The sequence below is a fragment of the Chlorocebus sabaeus genome, chromosome 3 (assembly GCF_047675955.1).
Source record: "Chlorocebus sabaeus isolate Y175 chromosome 3, mChlSab1.0.hap1, whole genome shotgun sequence".
NCBI lineage: Eukaryota > Metazoa > Chordata > Mammalia > Primates > Cercopithecidae > Chlorocebus > Chlorocebus sabaeus.
The window spans coordinates 59731222-59751377 of record NC_132906.1 but is presented as its reverse complement, the minus strand read 5'-3'; the positions used below and the strand labels follow the sequence as shown (position 1 = coordinate 59751377).

Here is a 20156-nt window from a genome sequence, read left to right as displayed (position 1 = left end):
TGATTTAGTATTTCAGGAAGAGAAAAGTGGTTATTTATATAACTGCCTTAATAAACAAATGGAGCATGAAAATCAAGGACACTTTCATATTAGTATCTTTAGACTTCAATAACCATTCATCATAACAATGAAATGATGATGATTGCTGCAAGCTTTTATTCAAGATTTGTAGGATATTTTTGACTATGTATGTGGGTCCTCACGCTCAAAGACTGGAAAGGCATAAACAGTCACAATATGCAACTCAGTAGTAAAAAATAAACATTTAAAAATCTTACCTATTCAAGCTTTTGTTCATTTTGATGAGATTATCCAATTCTTCACTTTGGGAAGAGAAAAAAATGTTTAATGTTAGTAAAAAGCTTGCCCAGGGTCAAAGGGTAAATTTGCCTTAAAATAACAGTTCTCTGAAATACAACACATGCCACTTTTATCATCTGCGAAAATCCTGATGATCCTCAAAGCTCTCATCAAACACCACTTTCTCCAGAATGCCTTTCCTAGTCCTCTAACTGAATAGAGTCCTCTACATTTTTGGAGCCCTTGCAGCATTTGTTTTTTCTGCACCTCCTTTATGACAGATCTGTTACTATACTTTGAGTTACAGCCATTGCACACTGGTCTCATGTTAATGCCCCTACCTCTGCACAGGCACACGTATGCACACCACTTAAAATTTAGAACTGTATTTTACATCAGACACATTTCCGTGTTTTAATACAGTGTCTTTCATACAGTAGATACTTAATACCCACTTTTAATTGAGTCTACACATAGGTACATTGATTAATTACAGCATTGCGCAATGTACTTGCACACGTAGCTTCTAGAAAACATTTGTTCATCAGTAAGTCTGGCTTCCTTCTTAAGCTCTGCTACTTCATTTCCAGGTCAGCTAAATTTGCTAGCCTGTTTCCACATCTGAGAACTGCAAAGCCCTTTCTGGCTGCTGCTTCAGGAGCAACCTATCTAAACTCTTAGGTTCAGGAATTCTGTTTAAACCACATGGGTTCAACTTTCTCTCCCAAGCGGGCACCCTAGGTGAGGTGGGGTGGGGGTTTCACCACAGTGCTATTGGTTTCTTCCTCTAGTTCCCCATCACAGCATGTCATTTCTCTAACTTATCTATTCATGACCGCGCCCCCCCGCCCACACACACACACACACACACACACACACACACACCCCTTGCCCCACCTCTCTTGCCTTCCTCAGCAAGTTTTTCTGTTCACAAATCAGTAGTTACGCATTCAAGTTTCCTCGTTAAGGACACCTGGAGTACGATCCAGGATTCATCACTTATTCATTGGTGAATCTGGGCGAGTTACCTAACCTTCTGTGGACTCAATTTTCCCATTTGTAAAATGAGAATACTAGTCATACCCACCTCAGAAAAGAATCATAAGCTCATGAATATAAAGTACTTAGCACGACGCCTAGTCAGTCATAAATTCCTGATTAATTTGGGCCATTATAATAAATAATGCCCTGCCAACACTAAATTTTTTGTTTAATAAATGCTTGCTTTACTTTTTTTTTTTTTTTTTTTTTTTTAAAGGCAAGAGTTTCACTCTTGTTGCCCAAGCTGGAGTTCAATGGCGTGATCTTGGCTCATTGCAAACTTCGCCTCCCAGGTTCAAGCGATTCTCCTGTCTCAGCCTCCTGAGTAGCTGGGACTTCAGGTGTGCACCACCATGCCCAGCTAATTTTTGTAGATTTAATAGAGATGGGGTTTCACCATGTTGGCCACGCTTGTCTCGAACCCCTTACCTCAGGTAATCTGCCAGCTGCAGCCTCCCAAAGTGCTGGGATTACAGGTGTGAGCCACCATGCCCAGCCTAATAAATGCTTGCTATACTTATTTTTTAATTGCACTTAGAAACACCAAGACTTCGACTTAGCCTTCAGAGAGATGCAATTGCTGAGTCACTTATGTGCTTGAAGATGCCTGGCACGATGACACTAAGGCAAGAATAGCTGCTGAGGGTAGTCCTCTTAGAGACCCTAAATTAACAGCCAGTACATAGATGAATCCTTTCAAGTAGTTTTAGGTATCAATGGTAGAATTGATGCCTGATAATAAATACTGAAATACAAAAGTTGCCACCTCTAACCAAAAAAAAAAAAAAGAAAAAAGAAAGAATAAAAGAAAAAATAAAAAGATTAATGCTCTATCCTTGCGTGTGACAAACACTACCCAGTCCCTTGATACAGTAACCCATTACTGTTTCTTGCTTGAAATTCTACCCACTAACTCTGAGATTAACAATCTGTTCATATCCCCAAGGGAAAGAGCAAACCCACGAGTTCTATAAATCTTAGCCCCAGACTTTTCTGACTGGCATGAGTCACAACGATGAGATTATCAGGATTTGGAGTTGCTTTATCCCAAGAAAATTAGCATAAATCATGAGAAGACGCTCTGTGGCAAATTAAATAAAACGGATACTGTATTCCAAATAAAAGACTTAAGCTTTCAAAATGACTTTAAATTGATGAAAGCTTTGGATATTAAGTTTCACCATTGCATTTGTAACAAATTAAATGCTCTTAATCAGATAGCAGTAACATTCCATTTCACAAAGAGCAGCTCAGATAACGAAAGCCATTTCTACTCCCTGTGGATGGCCCAAAGTAACAATACTCTATGATCACTACCATGAACATTTTTCCTGATCCCTGTCAGGCAGCAACTTCTCTCTATGATAAATGTACCTGGCTGTGGAATTTGAGCATTATGGCCAGGGAGCAGGGATGGGAAAGTTAAACTAACTGCCTCTCTCACGGTTTTTATTTGGTTTACACCAAACCATAATTTCCCTTCAGAGTCACTCGCTTATCTGTTTCTCAGATATCCTGATCACCCACCAAACCACTGTCTAATCCCTACTGGAAACAAAATATCACCTGCAACAAAAATAAATCAATAAAATTAGAGATCTAGACACCTCAGTGAGAGAAGACATGGAAATGAAACATTCAGGACAATTTCTATAGACTCCGTCTGGATTCAGAGCTCCTATTTTGTTTATGAATTTGCACAGAAAAGCCAAGTGTCATATTTTCTTCTCTGCAGTTCTTTTGACAGAGACTGCAATCTCTAACAACACTCTTAGCATTACTAAAATCTATTAAACAAGAAATATTTTTTGAGAGCTTTGGATTTAAACAATGGAATATTATGATTTTATCATAATCTATTAAACACCTACTTTGTACAAAGCATCATGTCACACAATGTAAATGGCAAATAAGACAAAACACCTGCCCTGAGAGACTATAGAGATGATAGAGAAGGTAACACATTTATGCAAATAACAGGAAACAAAACTGAGTATGATTCAGTCTTATAAAATATGAATAGTGCAACTCTAATTGCTTATAGAGGCAGAAGTCACATCTCACTGGATCACTCAGGGAAGACAACAGAGAAGGTGCCACTTGATCCGGATCTTGAACAATGGGCAGGACTTGGATGGACTGGCATGGTGGCTTGAGACTGGGAAAGGTTACCATGTGGTATAAACAAAGCCAGAGTATTTGGAAACTACAGAGAGAAAGTGGTTTCCTTTGATATGAATGTGGGATAAATACAGGAGTGAAAACAGAAATAACTGGAATGTGAGGCTGGAGTCAGGTTGGCAAGGGCTTTGAATGAGGTTATATGCCATTGAATGGGCAATGAGGATCTGGTTCAGTGATTGAGCAGAATCTTTGGAAAAATTCTGGCATTGATGGGAAATAATAGTTTAGTGGAAGGAAAGCCTGAAGAATGTAAATAAAGCTGGATAGCTACTCTAATAATCTGTGCAGGAGTCAGTGAAGGTTTAAACTAGAGGAAGTCTGTGTACACATGAGGAACATTTTAGATGTTTAATTCAAGCATGCATGATACTACCTAGGGGGAAGGAGAAAGAAGAATCAAGAATTATTCCAGAAAGGTGAGTCTGCAGGAATGCAAGAACAGAGAAGTCAGGAACAGCACATTTGGGAAGGAATTTGGACAGCCTGAGCGGGGGTGCTAGGAGATAAGTAGAGATCTGGACCAGCAACAGGACTGGATATGTGGAATAAGGCTTGACAGCTGAGGTCACTGGGTGAATAAAATTGCCAGAAAAAGCGGCAGAGTTGGAAGAGTGTCCGTAAATGTCGGCACCATCCACTATTCAGGAGTACTTATCTAGAGAAACTGACGCTTTCTTATTTTAAATTATATACAGTATAGAGCACTAGGATTTTGTTCCTATTTGGAACTTTTAAAGGTATGGTTAAGCATTTTTGAAACACAAGAGAAGATAAAACCCAAGCTCAAAAGCTCGGAGATCTTACCCTTTGTCAGTTCTCTGAAGTGAAGTGGCCACTTTGACAATGTTATCAAGATCTTGACTCCTTCAAACAATGAAAAATAAATACAGGTCAGTGACAGAGGAGCTATTTTTTGAAGGAGCTAAAATTTCTCATTTGTTTTCAGTAAATAAAGTAAATAGTCTAGGTGGTGTTCAGGAATTACTGAGTTTAACAGAAAGACAAAATGGTTCTGTTATGTCAGCTCATGGCACACAGAGACACGCACATCCCCCATTCTCACACACACACACACACACACACACACACACACACACTTCCCTCTGTTATTCCACCTGGCTGTTGGCTCTGCCATCTAGTGCTCACTGAAATAACTACATTTTCTCCTGAAGGCTGGTATTGCCAGCTCCCAGGTTCTATGTTATAAAAAGGACATAGAAAACAAAATCCACTTAACTAACAAGTAAACACAGAAGTGAGTTCAAAAGGTTTTCCACCAGAGTCAAGCAGCATTAAGTATCAGATACAATTATTTATTCCTTTTCACCCTAAAACGGTGAAAATGTTTGTCTTCTCAGACTCTAGAATAGGTGGAAGTACCTGAGCACATAGATGGCTGTGTATTCCAAATCAGATCAATGCCGATATCCCTGGATCGTGAAAGGAACAGTTAGGAAAAGTCTTATAGTAATTAAGAACTGTGGGCTGGGTGTGGTGGTCCACACCTCTAATCCCAGAACTTTGGGAGGCCAAGGAAGGAGGATTCCTTGAGGCCAGAAGTTCAAGATTAGCCTGGGCAACAAAGAGAGATTCCCCCATCTCCACATACAAATTTCTTTTTAAATTAGCTGGGTGTGGTGGCCTGTGCCCGTAGTCCCAACTACTCAGGAGACTAAGGCAGGAAGATCTCCTGAGCCCAGGAGTTTGAGGCTGCAGTGAGTTATGAGTTCTCTGCTGCGCTACAGCCTGGGTGACAGAGCAAGATCCTGTCCAAAAAAAAAAGGAAGAAAAGAACTCAGCATCTCATAGACAGAAGATTAATAAGGTTCCATGAAGAAAGGCTTCTGTAGCCAAGTTGGGAAATGTAACCGACTTTTGCTGATTTGGAATACACATAAGCACACTAAAGATTCTGAAAAGTTCTGTGGCAGAAAACTCTATTTAATTGTGTTTCCTAAATGTAGTGAAACACTGAACTCTTCTTTTGCAGAACATGCATTGACATCCTGTGGCACATAGAACACAGGCTGGGGAATGCCAAGAGTGGTGCTGTCAGCTCCTTGGAACAAGGGAAACATGACTTTTTCCAAAGAAGAGAATCCATGTGATGTGTCTTTTATAATGGGACTCTTCTGAGAGTCAAACGGGGATAATATAAAAAATGAAAAGGATGTAAGTTTTAAATTTCAAAATAATTTTTCATTGATAAAAATCTTTTGACTAAAAAAAAAGTTTATCACATTGATAGACCTATAAAATAGCACTGTTTCAAAACTATTTTCAAAAAAATATATTTTTTTCCTTAAAAAAGGGAGAAAAACAAGACACATCCAGAACAAATGGTAGACTAAATAGGATGTGCAAGAAAACAAGTATAAATGAGAAGTGTAAATCGGGACACCAGACATTTGGGGAATGCCACCTTACCCCACCCAAGACATTTGGTGAATGTCCCTTTACCAAATGGCATCAATGTGCTTCTTCCTGATGCTGCAGGAGGAGTTGGACATGCCTATGTTCAGCCAACACTAGACAAAGTTTTTGTAGCACAAGTTCAACTGAACAACTCTATTTCCACCTCTTTATTTATACATCCACACCAAGTATACGATAGACCTCAGAGCAGGTCCTGGGAATGAAGAGGTGAGCAAGCTCTCCTGCCTTTAGTGGGTTTGATCTTATCCTGTTATCTTGTTCACACCATTTTGGTAGTTTTCTTAATGGAAAGTTTGGGATAGAATTAAAAGGAACAAAATTCTGAAAGTGCCTACAAAAACATCTATTGATATTTTGGAGTCAGTTGGAAAATTGATTTTGTCAACCTTATTATTAATTGCCTTGCAGTTTTAAATGTGCTGAGAAAGCATACTTTATCATTGCTACAGTTATGTAGATATAGATAGAAATCAGTTTACCTTATATTTCTTTCAGCAGATCTGTTGGTTTCTGTATATACACCAGATTTAGGTGGATGTATCTGCCTATATTTTCAAAATTCAAGATTATATCAGTCAGAAAAGAAGACACTTTTTTGATAAATTTAAATTTATTTTTAAAAATTTATGTACAAAAAGATTAGTGTTTGTTGGAACCACACCTGAGATAACAAACTTAAACTCTTTGGGTCAGCAGGAACTCCAGTATACTGAGTTTGTAATTTAATCTATCTTTATCGCATATTTGTAAACCACTGGATATATCTAGACTTATAAGTTCTAAATACATTTATGTTGATTTTTTGTTCTCCATCAATAAAGTATTTTCATACTTATCTCTATTAGATAACGATATAATATTTTAAAATATTAATTTTTGTTATGGGCATCAAAGAGATTTTGTTTTCTTAAAGAATTATCCCATTTGAATACTATCAAGAAATGTATTTGTTAATATAAGGTGGAAAAAAAAGTCTATGTTTCAAGTACACCTACCACATTGGGAATGACCATATTAAGCTGACAGAATTAAATTTTATTATGGTAGGTTCTGGCACAATTTAAGACTTTTCTCTACTCTTTTTAAAAGTATCTGGTTGACCTACTTATACATTACTACTTGTTCTCAAGAAGCTATATTCAACTATTTTTTGTACTCCTGAGGACATGCGTTAATTACATAGGAAACACTTCCATTTCATATTCTTTCATTAAAATCATCTTGCTGTGATTAAAGTAGTCAGGATTTTAAAAAACATGCAAGTTGTCCCAATTTTATTTTTTAGATCGTTGGTGAAATAAAGAAATTTGAGTAGTAAGTTCCTGTGAAATTTGGCTTCCTTTAAATTTAAACAAGCTAGTAGTTCTAGTGACGCTGATTTTAGATTAGAATGTCGGTGGTACTAAGGCCAATTAATTTTAGCCCCTTAAAAATTCTATTCAAATTGGTATTTAATTACTCAATACTAGAAGTGTTAGAGGAAAAATAATATAAGATTAAAAAGCTTGAGAAGATATTTTTAAGAGATCATTATAACCATCATACAAACAAAAAGTTATAAATCTAATCTATATTTTAATTAGTTCAGTGAAGAAATATTCTCTTGACTCAATTAAAAAATTATGTTCTCATCCTAAGGACAAAATTTCAAACATACTGTGCAGTTTCATGGAACAGAAATTCAAACCTGGAGTTTTAACACCTATTGCTACATAGTCCTGCTGCCCAGTCAAAGCTTTCTAACTGAAGTTACCCTCTTAATGAAGAAAATTTCTAAAATTGTGACTACTGAAAAATAGTTCTATAGTTGTGTGTCTTATTAAAGAATAGTTTCATAATTGTGTCTTACATGGTGTCAAAAAAATCACCATCAAAGAGCAAAAATACAAAAGAAGCAACAGTAGGCTATCAAGCAGATCTAATGTAGTCAATCTTCATTGAGTTACCATTTTTAATCTCACAATAATAATGGAAATGTGGGGTGTACATCTCGAAAAATTGTTCAAGATATATTAAACAGTTTAAATGTAACACATGGGAAGAGTTTCAGATCTCTGAATTTGTTTCCAAGTATTAATTATAGAGTGACAGAGAGTCAAAGCTGAGAAGCAAGTCTATTTTTCCTGATTCAGAGACAAGTCAATTAGAACATCTTTCAAAATTTGTGATAGTTTTGAAATAAATTACAAATCCCTTCACTAAAATAAAGATTAAAGAACTACCCAAAGGTATTTCTAACATAAGCAAGGATTTGAGTGGTAACACAAAGTTTCAAGAACATCTTTCATCAGAATCTGTATCTCTTAGTGGGAAACTTAACTTGGAGCAAATATGAACAAAAAATATACTTTTAATATGGTTTATATTTATATTATATATAATACATGCCAAATACATATATGTATTTATATTTTCATATTAGGAACTAATATATAAAACGCCTGTGCACAAACACTTTCTGAATAGGAATATTGTTCCATTTCTATCCTGAAGGTGTATTTTCTTAAGACAAGTTAGCCATTAGTATTCAAAGGCAAACATAAATAAACATATGTGTTGGGAAATAAAATTAGAAAAAGTTCTACAGGTGCTTCTTTAGGGAATGTGCACACAAAACATTCATGCTTTGCACACAGAAGGTCACAATCCATTTACTTTCATTTCCCTTGAACTTCATTTCGTCAAGGAATTCTGGAGTACTAGGTCTTACCTATTATCCCGTCTCAGCTGGTTAGGAGAAGAAACAGGAGAACTGGGCTTTGGAGGTATTGGAGGGTGAACACCTGGTTCCCTTTAAAGCAGAAAACAGCGTTCATTTCCCCACGGAAACATGGCAAATTTTAGATCTATTAACTGAATGCATTTATTACCTACATAAAAATATCCTTTGCATTTTACAACCCCCATGTGTGAGGTACCTGAAAGGTCAGAATCCATGGAGCACTAAACTTTAAAGAAGTCAAATATTTAAAAGATGTGTATTTTAAAAGTTTGTTTAATCAGGTTCTTGAAAACCCTATCCTTTTTCACTATAATTTGGACTATCCTATGTTCTTTAAATAGCTCAAAATTTTGCTAGTATATCTAGCTCTAGTCATGGCATTCAGGTCAGCAGTGCATGAGAACTGTAAATGGTCCTTGGGTATTAACATAAGCTTCTTTGGGGATTATGTCAACTATCAGGCTGCTATGGAAACAGCAAAAAAAGGCTTTAATTTCAGAGACCTCAAGGTAGCATTGATTTGAAGCTTTTAACTAAATCTGACTTAAATATTGTCAGCACAGGCCAGTTTGATGCTGACAAAGCATGCATATAATCTACTGTCAGCCTAAACTTTCCAATGAAGCACCACGGCAGTCTCTGAGTTGGCAGGACTTAATGACGTAGGAACTGGAGATGGGCAATTATGTGTACATTTTGGATGGAGTCAGCACCTTACTAGGGTATGTCACTCCCATGTGTTCCCCACCACTACCACCCCAGCAGTTCTCTATTTGCCCTCAACATAAACTCTGTACCTAGTGAAAGAACCCTCTGATCCTGTGTACCCTTCTGGCTTCCGTAGCAAGGTAGGTAAGCATGTGAGTAGGAGTCAGGCTGCCTGAATTGCCAGCTGTGTGGTAACGGGTTAACTTGATTCTGTTTCTTCATTTGTAATAATCCTTCTAATAGGATTGTTGGGGTATTGTCAGGACTGAATGAAATTGTGCTTTTATTCAACAAACATTTATTGGTAGCTTTCTATGTGCAAGGCTCTCTGTGAGCTGGATAATGTCCTCATTCTCAAAGGCTTTCAATATACAAATAAATATATGTCAGAAGAAGAAAAGTGTTGTGCAAATAATAACAATAAAACAGAATAAGGAGATATAGACTGATGGGGTGGGAAGACTATTTTATTTAGAATGGACTGGGAAGGCCTCTCTGTCAGGTGAAATTTGAACCAAGACCTGCAGGAAGTAATAGAGTAAGCCATGAGGCTATCTGGAGAAAAAGCATATAAATACAGCCATCATTAGTTTAGAGATGGTATTTAATGCTTTAAACTGGCAGAGATCACTAAGGATTTCAGTGTAAGTAGAGACAAAAAGGCAGCCAGGGGTTGGACCTTCAGGCCCTGCAATATTTAGAGGTCAAGAATATGAGATGAAAACAGCAAAAGAATCAGAAGGAGTGGCCAAGAAGGAAACAAGAGTAATAGGAAGGCGTGGTATCCCAGAAGCCAGGAGAGAAAAGTTTCCAGGAAAGAGTAATTGGCCATTTCAAATGCTGCTGTTAATCAAATAAAAACAAGGACTGGGAAGTTACCCTGGTTTGGCCAACAGAGTGGTCTTTGGTAACTCTGATAAGAGCAGTTTTGATGGAACAATGGTGGGGGGCGGAAACAAAAACAAAACAAACAAACAAACCATTATACGAGTGGATTTAGGGAAAAATGGGAAGCAAGGAGATAGAGGCATTGAGGCAGTTTGGCAGTAAAGAAGAAAGAGAGAAATGGGTAGCTACTTCGAGGTTGATGGATTGAGGAAGGTTACTACAGCATGTAGATAGGATGATGGGAATGATCCAGTGAATCACTGATGCAGGAGAATGAGGGGAAATTACTAGACAGATGACTTTGAGAATTGATGGGACCTAAGGCACAGTGGAGTGGCCGATCTTAGATGGAAGTACAGAGGGCTCATTCACAGCAGCAAGAGGGAAAGAACTAGATGGGTATAGCTGGGGTATGTTCATTGACTCAGAGTGGAGAAGATTCTCTTTTGTTTACTTCTATTTTCTCAGTAAAATAGTAATCAAGATCATTGATTCAAAGTGAGGAGGTTGAGTAGTGGTTAGGGCTGTGAGAGAAAGAAAGAGGGGGAGAAAATGTGTGAAATGGTTTTCTAGGCAAGCAGAAGAGTAAGTGGACCCAGGAAATGTAATAAGATGATGATGATGATGTACCATTATATAGGGTCATTATGTGCCAGAAACTTTTCTAAGCACTTTACGTATATTAACTAATATAATCCTCACTACAATCCCAGACATAAGTATTATTCTTCTTCCCATTTTACAGATTAAAACACTGAAGCACAGAACATAAAGATAAATATCTCATGATGGTGCAGCTCATAAGGGGCAGAGCTCGGAATCTAAACTGGAAAGTCTGGCTGCATAAACTCTCCACATGCTGTGCTGTCTCTTGAAGGATCCTTGGGCCATACCAATTGCTCAGCTGAGGTTAGTACTCATGGGCTTAAAATCACATTATTTGGCATTGTTTCCTCTTGCCATATTCAACTGGTTGGGGAGGAAGAACAGAATAGACTGAGAGTTGGATTTACCATTAGCCACGTTTACAATTCAGCCAAGTGAGTGCAACAAAGAGAATGATGGCAAGGGAGTGGAAGGGGTCTGCAAGGAAGGGGTTACAATGGGGGCTGTGGAGTTTGAGATGGGCATAGAGGGAAATGAGAATATGAGTGGTTGGGACTGTGAAAAAACTAGTAGAATTAATGGACTGGTGATTGTGGTGGGGCTGAGGAATTCCTGGAATCAAAGGACTGAAGAGAGTGAGCTGGACAGATAGAAAGCAGGAGCCAGAGAGGGAAAGCTTTGAAGTAGAAGTCTTGTAATTTTGTAGGGTGTGTGGTTATTTACAGGGCAAGATCTATCAATGGCTGCAGTAGTGGAAAGGACAAGATCATTGGGGAGAAGGTCACGAAAGTGAGAGATTGGGGAGGGGAAGGATCCTCTGCATGGATTTTGAAATTGCCAAGCATTGTGACAAGAGGAGGGTTTGGGAAAGATGGTGAACCTGGTGCTCAAGTATTCAAAGAATAAGCATGAGTGTCTCAGAGACCTTCAGATGACTCCAGCGAAGAAGAGAAGCTCACAAGGGCGTGACTTCAAAGGAGATGGAGAGTTTCAGGGAGGCGGGAGTTAAAATTAACAGGAGGTGGTGATGAGAAGAAACCAGACCCCTCCCTTCCTCCAGACCCTGTGATAGGTCAGTTCAGAGGGAAAACAGCCCTTGCTGAGAGAGAGGCTGTGGAAGCAGGGTCCTCTGGAAGAGCACAACAAAAAGGTGGGAGATCATTCAGAGGGGAGGCTGAAGAGTGGAGGATTTTGGCAATGACAAATGACATGCTCAGCAAGGTGGAGTGGAAGGGTCTGAGAGCTCAGTGTGATATTAGGTTGGGTCAGGTTCAGGGAGGTACAGAGCTCTGTGGAGATGGTCCGGGTGATAAGAAATGACCTGACTGGGGTTTCAATGAGGGACTATGGACATAGGGATGGAGGACATGATGAAATGAGTCCTGAGACCTCTCAGCAGAGTAGTAATGAGGCTGTGGGTGATGGATAGTGGAGCACCAAGCATGGTGGGTCTCTTGGCTCTCATGTTGAAGGTGACATTGAAGCCAGAAGAGGGTGTGCATGCTTGGCTTCCACACAGGAAATAGTAAGTGTCTTTCGCTGTAGTGGTTGTTGTTTTCACCCCACACGACCCCAGAGCTGCAGATGTGACAAACTCTTACCCTTCCTAACACATCCCACCATATTCTGTCCCCGCTGTGGAGCACCTCCTTCTTCCCTTCCCCTGATTCTCTCCTTGCCCTTCAGACTTTGGCTTAGGAGTAACTATCTCCAGGGATATCCAAAGCCATGCTGCGTACATCCCTACATTCCCCCATAACAACCCTATTTACAGCACATATCACACTATTCTGGATTACACATGATATTCTGTTCCCACACTGGACTGAAAGTTCCTAAGAGGACAGTTATATCCCAAGTACTAGGATTGTGTATGACATAAGAATGAAGGAGGAAGTGATTGGCTGTATTTCTTCGGCAGGAAGGAAATGGGTACCAAAGAGGGATTTGCAACTTTCAAAATCTGTGCAAGCTTAGCTTCCTCATAGGAGAAATCCACTGTCAATCCCATTACAGAACACCTACTAGGTGCCAGGTACTTGGCTGAGTCATTGTGTTGTGTGATATTTCTGGAAGAGCAATTTACATGGAAATAGTCTTCCCATCCTGGCTTAGTGGCAGATTCCACCGTATGTTGTTTGTATTGCTACCATCTTCTTTTCTCAGAGAATATGCTTGTGTTGGGTGTATGTATCAAGTGATCTTTAGTCTTTAAAGTCTTTAGTATATCTATGTGGATTCATTGGTTACATGCTTTCCTTCCAGAGGCAGAGGAAAGAGGGAAGGAGACGGTCAGTCCTGAGTAATAATGAGGCTGTACAGAACACTAGATGTCTGAGGACATGCAGGAAAGAGGTAACAAGGTGGAAAGGAGGATTACAAAAAGTAGAAATGGGATGGTGCCAAGCTTTACTTATGTAAGAGTCATGTTAATGACATACTCAATTTCTTCCATTTTAAAATGTCTAGGGCCTCAAAGAGGTGGGTAAATATGCATTGCGTGGATCAGGGCAGTAGAGGTGAGTAGAAATAGATCTGAGATGGTCTGGAGAATACACAGGAAAGAGAAAGATGGATGTGCAGTTATGAAGGCCAAGAAAAGCGGAGGAGTATGTTTATTTCCGAGGGTGATGCATTTACACCCCTGCTGGGCCAGGAGCCAGGCGATGCCATGTTGACTTCCATTTACCTCAAAGGAGCTTTCATTTGCATCACTGCAATGACAGCCACAGATGACAGAACTCAAGCCCTGGGGTGGGGCGGGCAATGAGAAGAGTCATTCATGTCATGCCAGGAGCATGATGTGATGCCAAGCAGGGGGATTAAAATGCAAGAGTGAGGCAGGAAGCTGTGGCCAGAATATTTTGAAGAGAAGGAAACAAGAGACATTCATTGGAATGATCCTCATTGAATTCTGCTTTGAGATGCGATGTTTAAGCTCGGGTAAGTTGACCCTGTCTCTCCCCTTCGCCCATTCCCAGACACCTCAAGGCTCCTGCAGGATTTATGCCACCACACTAGTGGCTATCATGATGAGCTTTCAGGAATATAAAAGGTGGATTTCACGAGAAATATGTGAACACTTGCAGACTGTAGCTCAAAGGCCAAAGCTAAAAGAAATAACACTATAAAGAAAGCTGTCTATATTATTTCATTTCCATATGCTGCTGCAAAGATCACATCTTTCCTCATGGCTTTTTTGCATAACATGCTTCGCTCTGTGACTTTTGTTCTAGTCTGGCTGTGTGAACATGTCTATTACTGAAGCACAAATCTAGGTTGAACAAAGAATCATTGTCTCTAATATTTAACTGTGAATTTTGTTTTCCCTTTTCATTGTGCTTAGCCAGGGTTTCAAATTTGTCTTTCTGATGTTAAATCCTTGCTTTTCTCTCCATATCATACTGTAGACAACCAATTCTCTTCCAGGTATTTTCACTGCAAATCTATTAAAAACTGATTGATCTGAAATATTTCCTTGCCCAAGGAAGGAGCTGTGTGCTCAAAAAGCACTTACTCCACAATTGCCCAAGTTATAATGTTAGGACACATAACAGTATATGAGATGTAATTAGCCAGTCAAAGACTAGAAAAGATGTAGTCCATGCCTTCAAAGAGCTTGGAGAATGCAAGGCACATGTTCAAAAAAGTGGTTACTGTGATGATGCCTCGCTTTCTAGTGGCCAGTCAGTAAACAATAACCTAGTAATGGAGCATACACTGGACTAGAATTCTAGAGATCTAGATTCTAGATTCTAGACTAGCTTTGCCACCAACTTTCTCTTTGACTCTGGAAAAAGCTCTGATTCCCTCCGAAACTCTGCTTATTTGCCTATAAAAGGAAGAGATTGGCCCAGATCTGTGGATGGTAAACCACTACATGACTAAGGGAGGGTGGCGCTATTGCAAGGAATCCTCAACTCCACAAGTACCTTGACGTTCATGTACCGTGCTTTTCAAATGTATGTAGATGCTGTTGTGGTTAATAAAATTTAAATTTAAGTTGGCTCTATAAGAACATGAGTCAACTTTTATTGGTCAGTAGATACAAAGATACACAAATTCAAGTATTGATAAGTCATAGCAGTTTTTTGTCCTTAGACGTTTTCTCAAAGACATAAAAATATTCCAACTATTACTAAGTGAACTAAAAAAAAGTTCACATTAAAAAGGAGTCTACTCAAAATGGATCACACATCTATATGTCAAACATATAACTACAAACTTTTAGAAGAAAACAGAAGAAATTTTTGTGATCATTAGTTAGGCAAAGAGTTCTTAAACATAATACCAAAAACATAATTTATTTAACAAAACTTGATAAATTGGATTTCATTAAATTAAAAAAACATGTTGGCTCTGAAAAGTGCATCGTTAAGAGAATTGAAAAACAAGTCACACACTGGAAAAAATATTTGCTATTCACATACCTGAAAAAGGACTTCCAAGCACAATGTATTTTTTTCAAAATTTTAAAACTCAACAATAAGTAAACAAACCAGCAGAAAAAAAATCAGCAAAAGATTTAAGATACTTGGGCTGGGCAGGGTGGTTTACGCCTGTAATCCCAGCACTTTGGGAGGCTGAGGCAGGAGGATCATCTGAGGTCAGGAGTTCAAGACCAGCCTGGCCTACATGGTGAAACACCATCTCTACTAAAAATACAAAAAATCAGCCAGGAATGGTGGCACGCACCTGTAGTCCCAGCTACTCAGGAGGCTGAGGCATGAGAATCACTGGAACCCAGGAGGTGGAAGTTGCAGTGAGCTGAGATCACACCACTGCACTACAGCCTGGGCAACAGAGTGAGACTCCGTTTCAAAAAAAAAAAAAAAATTAACAGATACTTCACCAAGAAAGATACACAGATGACAAACAAACACATGCAAACATATGAAAAGGGTGTATGTCATGGGTGATTCCATTTATATGACATTCTGCATATAGCTAAGAGAGGAGACGGAGAGATGAGAGGACAAAGACAGGCTGCCAAGTATGAAGACAGTCCCAAGCAAAATGCTGGTCCTTTCACCCCCATCCCACATTCCCATTGTCCTCTCCCAAACCCTATGCCACAGCATGTCCCCATCACCTATACTTCATAGTCAGGCCTCCCTGCCTCCCAGTCTTCTTCCTCCAAAGCCATCTTCCACTCCCCTCCACACAATGCAAGCCTCCATTCCCTCAGGATGCTCTAATCCTGCCCAGTTTTAGCAGGAAAGAAACCTGATTTATATAATTGACACTAAGATTTGAATGACCAGAGATAGCCCCTTTAACCTGTAATGCTTCTAATTGAGGTGAAATTTACAATCTCTAGTTGATAGAACTTTCAGCAATACTACTAAATGGTGAAATAATTTTTTAAAAAAAATCAAATTATTTGTTTTTTATGATCAGAGCAAGGTGACGTTTTTGACAGAGTGCTTGACCCTAGGTATCCTGATTCTCACAGCTTCTTTCTCTATCCTACTTTTGAACCTGGAGCTTCCCTGCTTTCTCATATTTCCAGGAGCTCCCCTGCCAGGGGCAGAGGCAACAGGGGCTCCAAGAGAGGGAGGGGAGGTGGGAATCTGGGTTGGGCAAAGCAGGGATGCTTTGTACTTGTTGTTTGAATGTATGAGTTACTTCAAACTAGTGTTAGGAAATCAGGGACTGTCTAAGTTGTTCCCATAGGACTGAAGAAAATATAATTCATGATAAAGGTTAAGACCTCCATTTACAGATTCTGAATTAGGTTTCTCCTTGTTCTGTTCAAACTACACATTTAAAAATAATAAACTTAAACTCAGGCTAATATTTTAATTACTTTGAATGTTTAGAATGAGCAATCTAGGCATTCAGGTAAGATTTTTAAATTCTGTATTTTGATATTTTATTGCATGTCATAGAATCTTAATTTCTACAAAAGAGATTCCAGTTAATATAAAGATTTTTTTGTTGAGGTAAAAATGAGATGGATGTATTGCTTTTATTTAGCATGACATCAAACTTTGTAGAGGATTTGGTACCAATAGAGTTAAAAATGTTGCAGCATAATTAGAAAGGTTACATTTTACCATTTATAGTTACAGACAGAAAAATATAACTGTAGTGCAAGGTTGCCATGGCAACTCACTTCTCAATCAGGATATTTTTTTCCTCCTCCAAATCTACCAATCAGCTAACAGGAAGTGAAATAACCACTGAAGGAGAAGAGGTCGAAACAAATAAGGATGAGAAATTATGTAGAAAATATTTATATGGTAATTTTCCTAGATGCGTTTCTACTTTAATTTTATCAAATATTATTTCCTTTTCTATCTTTAAAAATGATTCCAGAAAAATAAAGCACATTCATTTCTAGTGGTGGCTTCATTATTGTTCCTAAATGAGAATAATGAATAACATTCATAAATATTCATACTGTCTGTTAAGCAAGTGCTTTAGTTTGGCTTCCATGAGGTTCTTAAATGAGCTTTACATGCCGTTTAACCACTGAATCTCCAAGTCACCTAAATACACAGTCAGAATCATTTGAATTTATCATAAACAGAATACAAAAATTTAATGGTAGGTTCTGAAATCAGGAAGAAATTCGACTTTCCAGAACTGTTATTTCTCTAGTTCCTTGTGATGAACCTGAATATTTCTCCAGATGGCTCCTATTATTCCCTCCATTGGCTCACGTCCGGCAAATGTTACCACTCTTTTAAAAGTCTCAGAGACAAGAAAGTGTTTAAGAACTTGAAAAATGAAGACATCCCCAAGTGTTTGCTGACACACTGCTTTGCCTCAGGCTTTCAGGCATATCATAAAACAAAAGAAGTGGGAAGAGGGGAACATGGCTCTGACTTTCTAGTAATTTTCTACATTGATGACACTTGCACTTTCTTTTGTACATATTCCAAATCTACAGCATATGGTCAGAGCTCAAATTACATAACAGCACAACATTAACTCTTAAAACAGAAACATGATATTCTAAAAATGTACTTAGGCTCACCACGAATTATGAGTGGATATGTGCATAGTGTCTTACATTAAAAGACATTTTCCCACATAACATTAGATTTGGAATTACTGGATTTCCTGCTATCACTAAACATAATTGATAAAGGATAAATGCAGAGAATGTTCCATGGATGGGAAGCCCATAGTTCTACGCTTACAAATACACTCACATACACATGCCCATATACCCCGTATTCTCTGGCACTGGAACTTCGCTCCTCCTCTCCTTTCTGCCTGAAACGCCTCTATCTATACCTCCCCCTTGCTTCTGGCTTACTCTTGCTCATTCTTTAAGGCTTACCTCTGGCATTGCCTCTTTTGAGCCTACTCTACCACACTCCACATATTTTGTGGCTACCTTGACCTTTGTGTTTATCATACTCCTGAGGACCCTCCCTTGGTGAGGGCCAGCCTTCATGTTTAACAATTCTGGCTCAAAATGACTCCCTGCTAGAAGTTGAGTTTTCTCTCTGTACTTCTTTTTGTACTCCTGGCATCTAGCAAAGTGTTTTTTTAGCACATAGCCAGAGCTCGACAATTGTTTTGGAAAGAGAAAGAGACAGAGACAGGGAGAAACAGAGAGGGAGAGAGAGAGGTGTTACTTAGCACATAGAATACAGCACAACTACAAAAAGACAAATAAGATAACAGGTTGAGGGAAATTCATTGTCTAGTAGATACAAAGAAATATTAAAATAATTGATCAGTCAATATGTACTTATTGACAAACTATTATGGATAAATTTACTTGATGATTCAAAGAGTTATAAGATGATGCCATTTAGTTGATGAGTACACTGCAATAGTAATCGATGTGTCAAAGTAATGCACAGTTAATTGCTAAATGAGAATCGAAGATAATAAGCCTTCTGAGTCCAGATGACAAAAGTCACACCTTAGGGTGTGAAAGCTTTGGGGAGGAAGTAAAATTCATGCCAGACTTTTTGAAGGATGGCTTGGTTTGAGATGGTAGAATCCATTGATCCACACTGCCTTCACCCTATCTACCTCTCATTACACCTTACCTTTACCATGTAACCTTAGTCCCCCACCACACCTGATGTATAGACACACATCAAAGTTCCACTTCCATTTTCTTTTCATTTAATATTTTCTTAACAGGTGTCTTTACTCTATAAAGATACTACATTTTAAATCCTTGGGTTCATCCCCAAATTGGATCTTCAGAAACTGCCTTTTACCTGAGCACACTCCTTCCTCCCCTCTAGGTGTTGATCTTTGCTTGGGAATCACTGATACAAATATATCCCGCCAGTGTCCCAGACTCTACCTGCTCAACACAAAGCACAGTGTCAGCTGCTTAAGACCAATTGTGTACTCCCTATTCTGCTCCTATTTCTTCCCACATTGATACATTGATTAGTGGCATTACTATGCTTAAAATCACCCTGGGCTTGAAAACCTAGCATTGTGTAATTTCTTTCCTTCCCCCAAATCCCACACCCCTATGGGGACCTGATCTCTGAGTTCCCTGCTAGAAGCTCTTCCTACAACATCAGATTTCCCAGAGAAGACTGATGTTCTTCTCATGCCCTCACAGTTGATCTTATGGTATGGTTATTTGTACATTCATATGCTCCAACTTTTGGGGCTATAAAGCTGCTGCCACTTTTTAGAGTTCTCTGCTCTGGGACTCCCATCATGATGCTGAGTGACATCACCTGGACATGAAAGCCCTTTCTCTGATCCCTCCTCCCCCCAGAGTCCCTTCACCCTCCTCCCTTGCTGGGTGGTGGTCTCTTTGCGGTTGCCTTCGGAGGTTCTCATGTGGCGAGTGACTCCCTCAGAAGCAAAGCCTGTGAAAGCACCAGGCAAATTAGGCTGGTGGTATGCCTCTGCCATCTCATGGTCATATCTTTTTTCTCCATCAGCACCCTAATCCTTGGAACTCACTGCAATGATGATCAAATAAACACAGTAAGGAACACAAAGAGGTCCATGATAGCTTTGATGTTTTAAGTGTGGGTGTGGCTGAATATTCAACTTATGATAACACAAGAAAAATTTAATTTTAAAAAGTAGCATAGAATGCCTCTCAAAAGTGAATATGTCATCATGTTTGGTTATGACAATAAGATTCTCTAAGGATAGGCTAGTGCAGGAAGAAAGGAGCTAACCTCCCCAACGTAAGTAGTTAACAGGAACTGGGGGATGGAGAGCGAAGGTGGAAGAAAGGGGCTGTTGAGGAAAACAGCAGCAGGTGAAGGCCTGCAGAGAAATACCAGCCAACAAGAAATGCCCAATAACAGGGATGGCC

At 39.0% G+C, this 20156-nt stretch overlaps 1 protein-coding gene across 1 annotated transcript in view; it reads right to left on the bottom strand.

The window, feature by feature from the left end:
- SCEL (sciellin) overlaps positions 1 to 20156 on the bottom strand; it is a 110769-nt gene that overhangs the window by 48940 nt on the left and 41673 nt on the right. The window contains exons 10-13 of the mRNA XM_007960628.3: positions 8672 to 8752; positions 6441 to 6506; positions 4330 to 4389; positions 279 to 323 (exon numbers count right to left, since the gene is read on the bottom strand). Of these exons, the coding sequence (XP_007958819.2) occupies positions 279 to 323; positions 4330 to 4389; positions 6441 to 6506; positions 8672 to 8752 (252 nt within the window). The remainder of the gene's footprint in view (positions 1 to 278; positions 324 to 4329; positions 4390 to 6440; positions 6507 to 8671; positions 8753 to 20156) is intronic.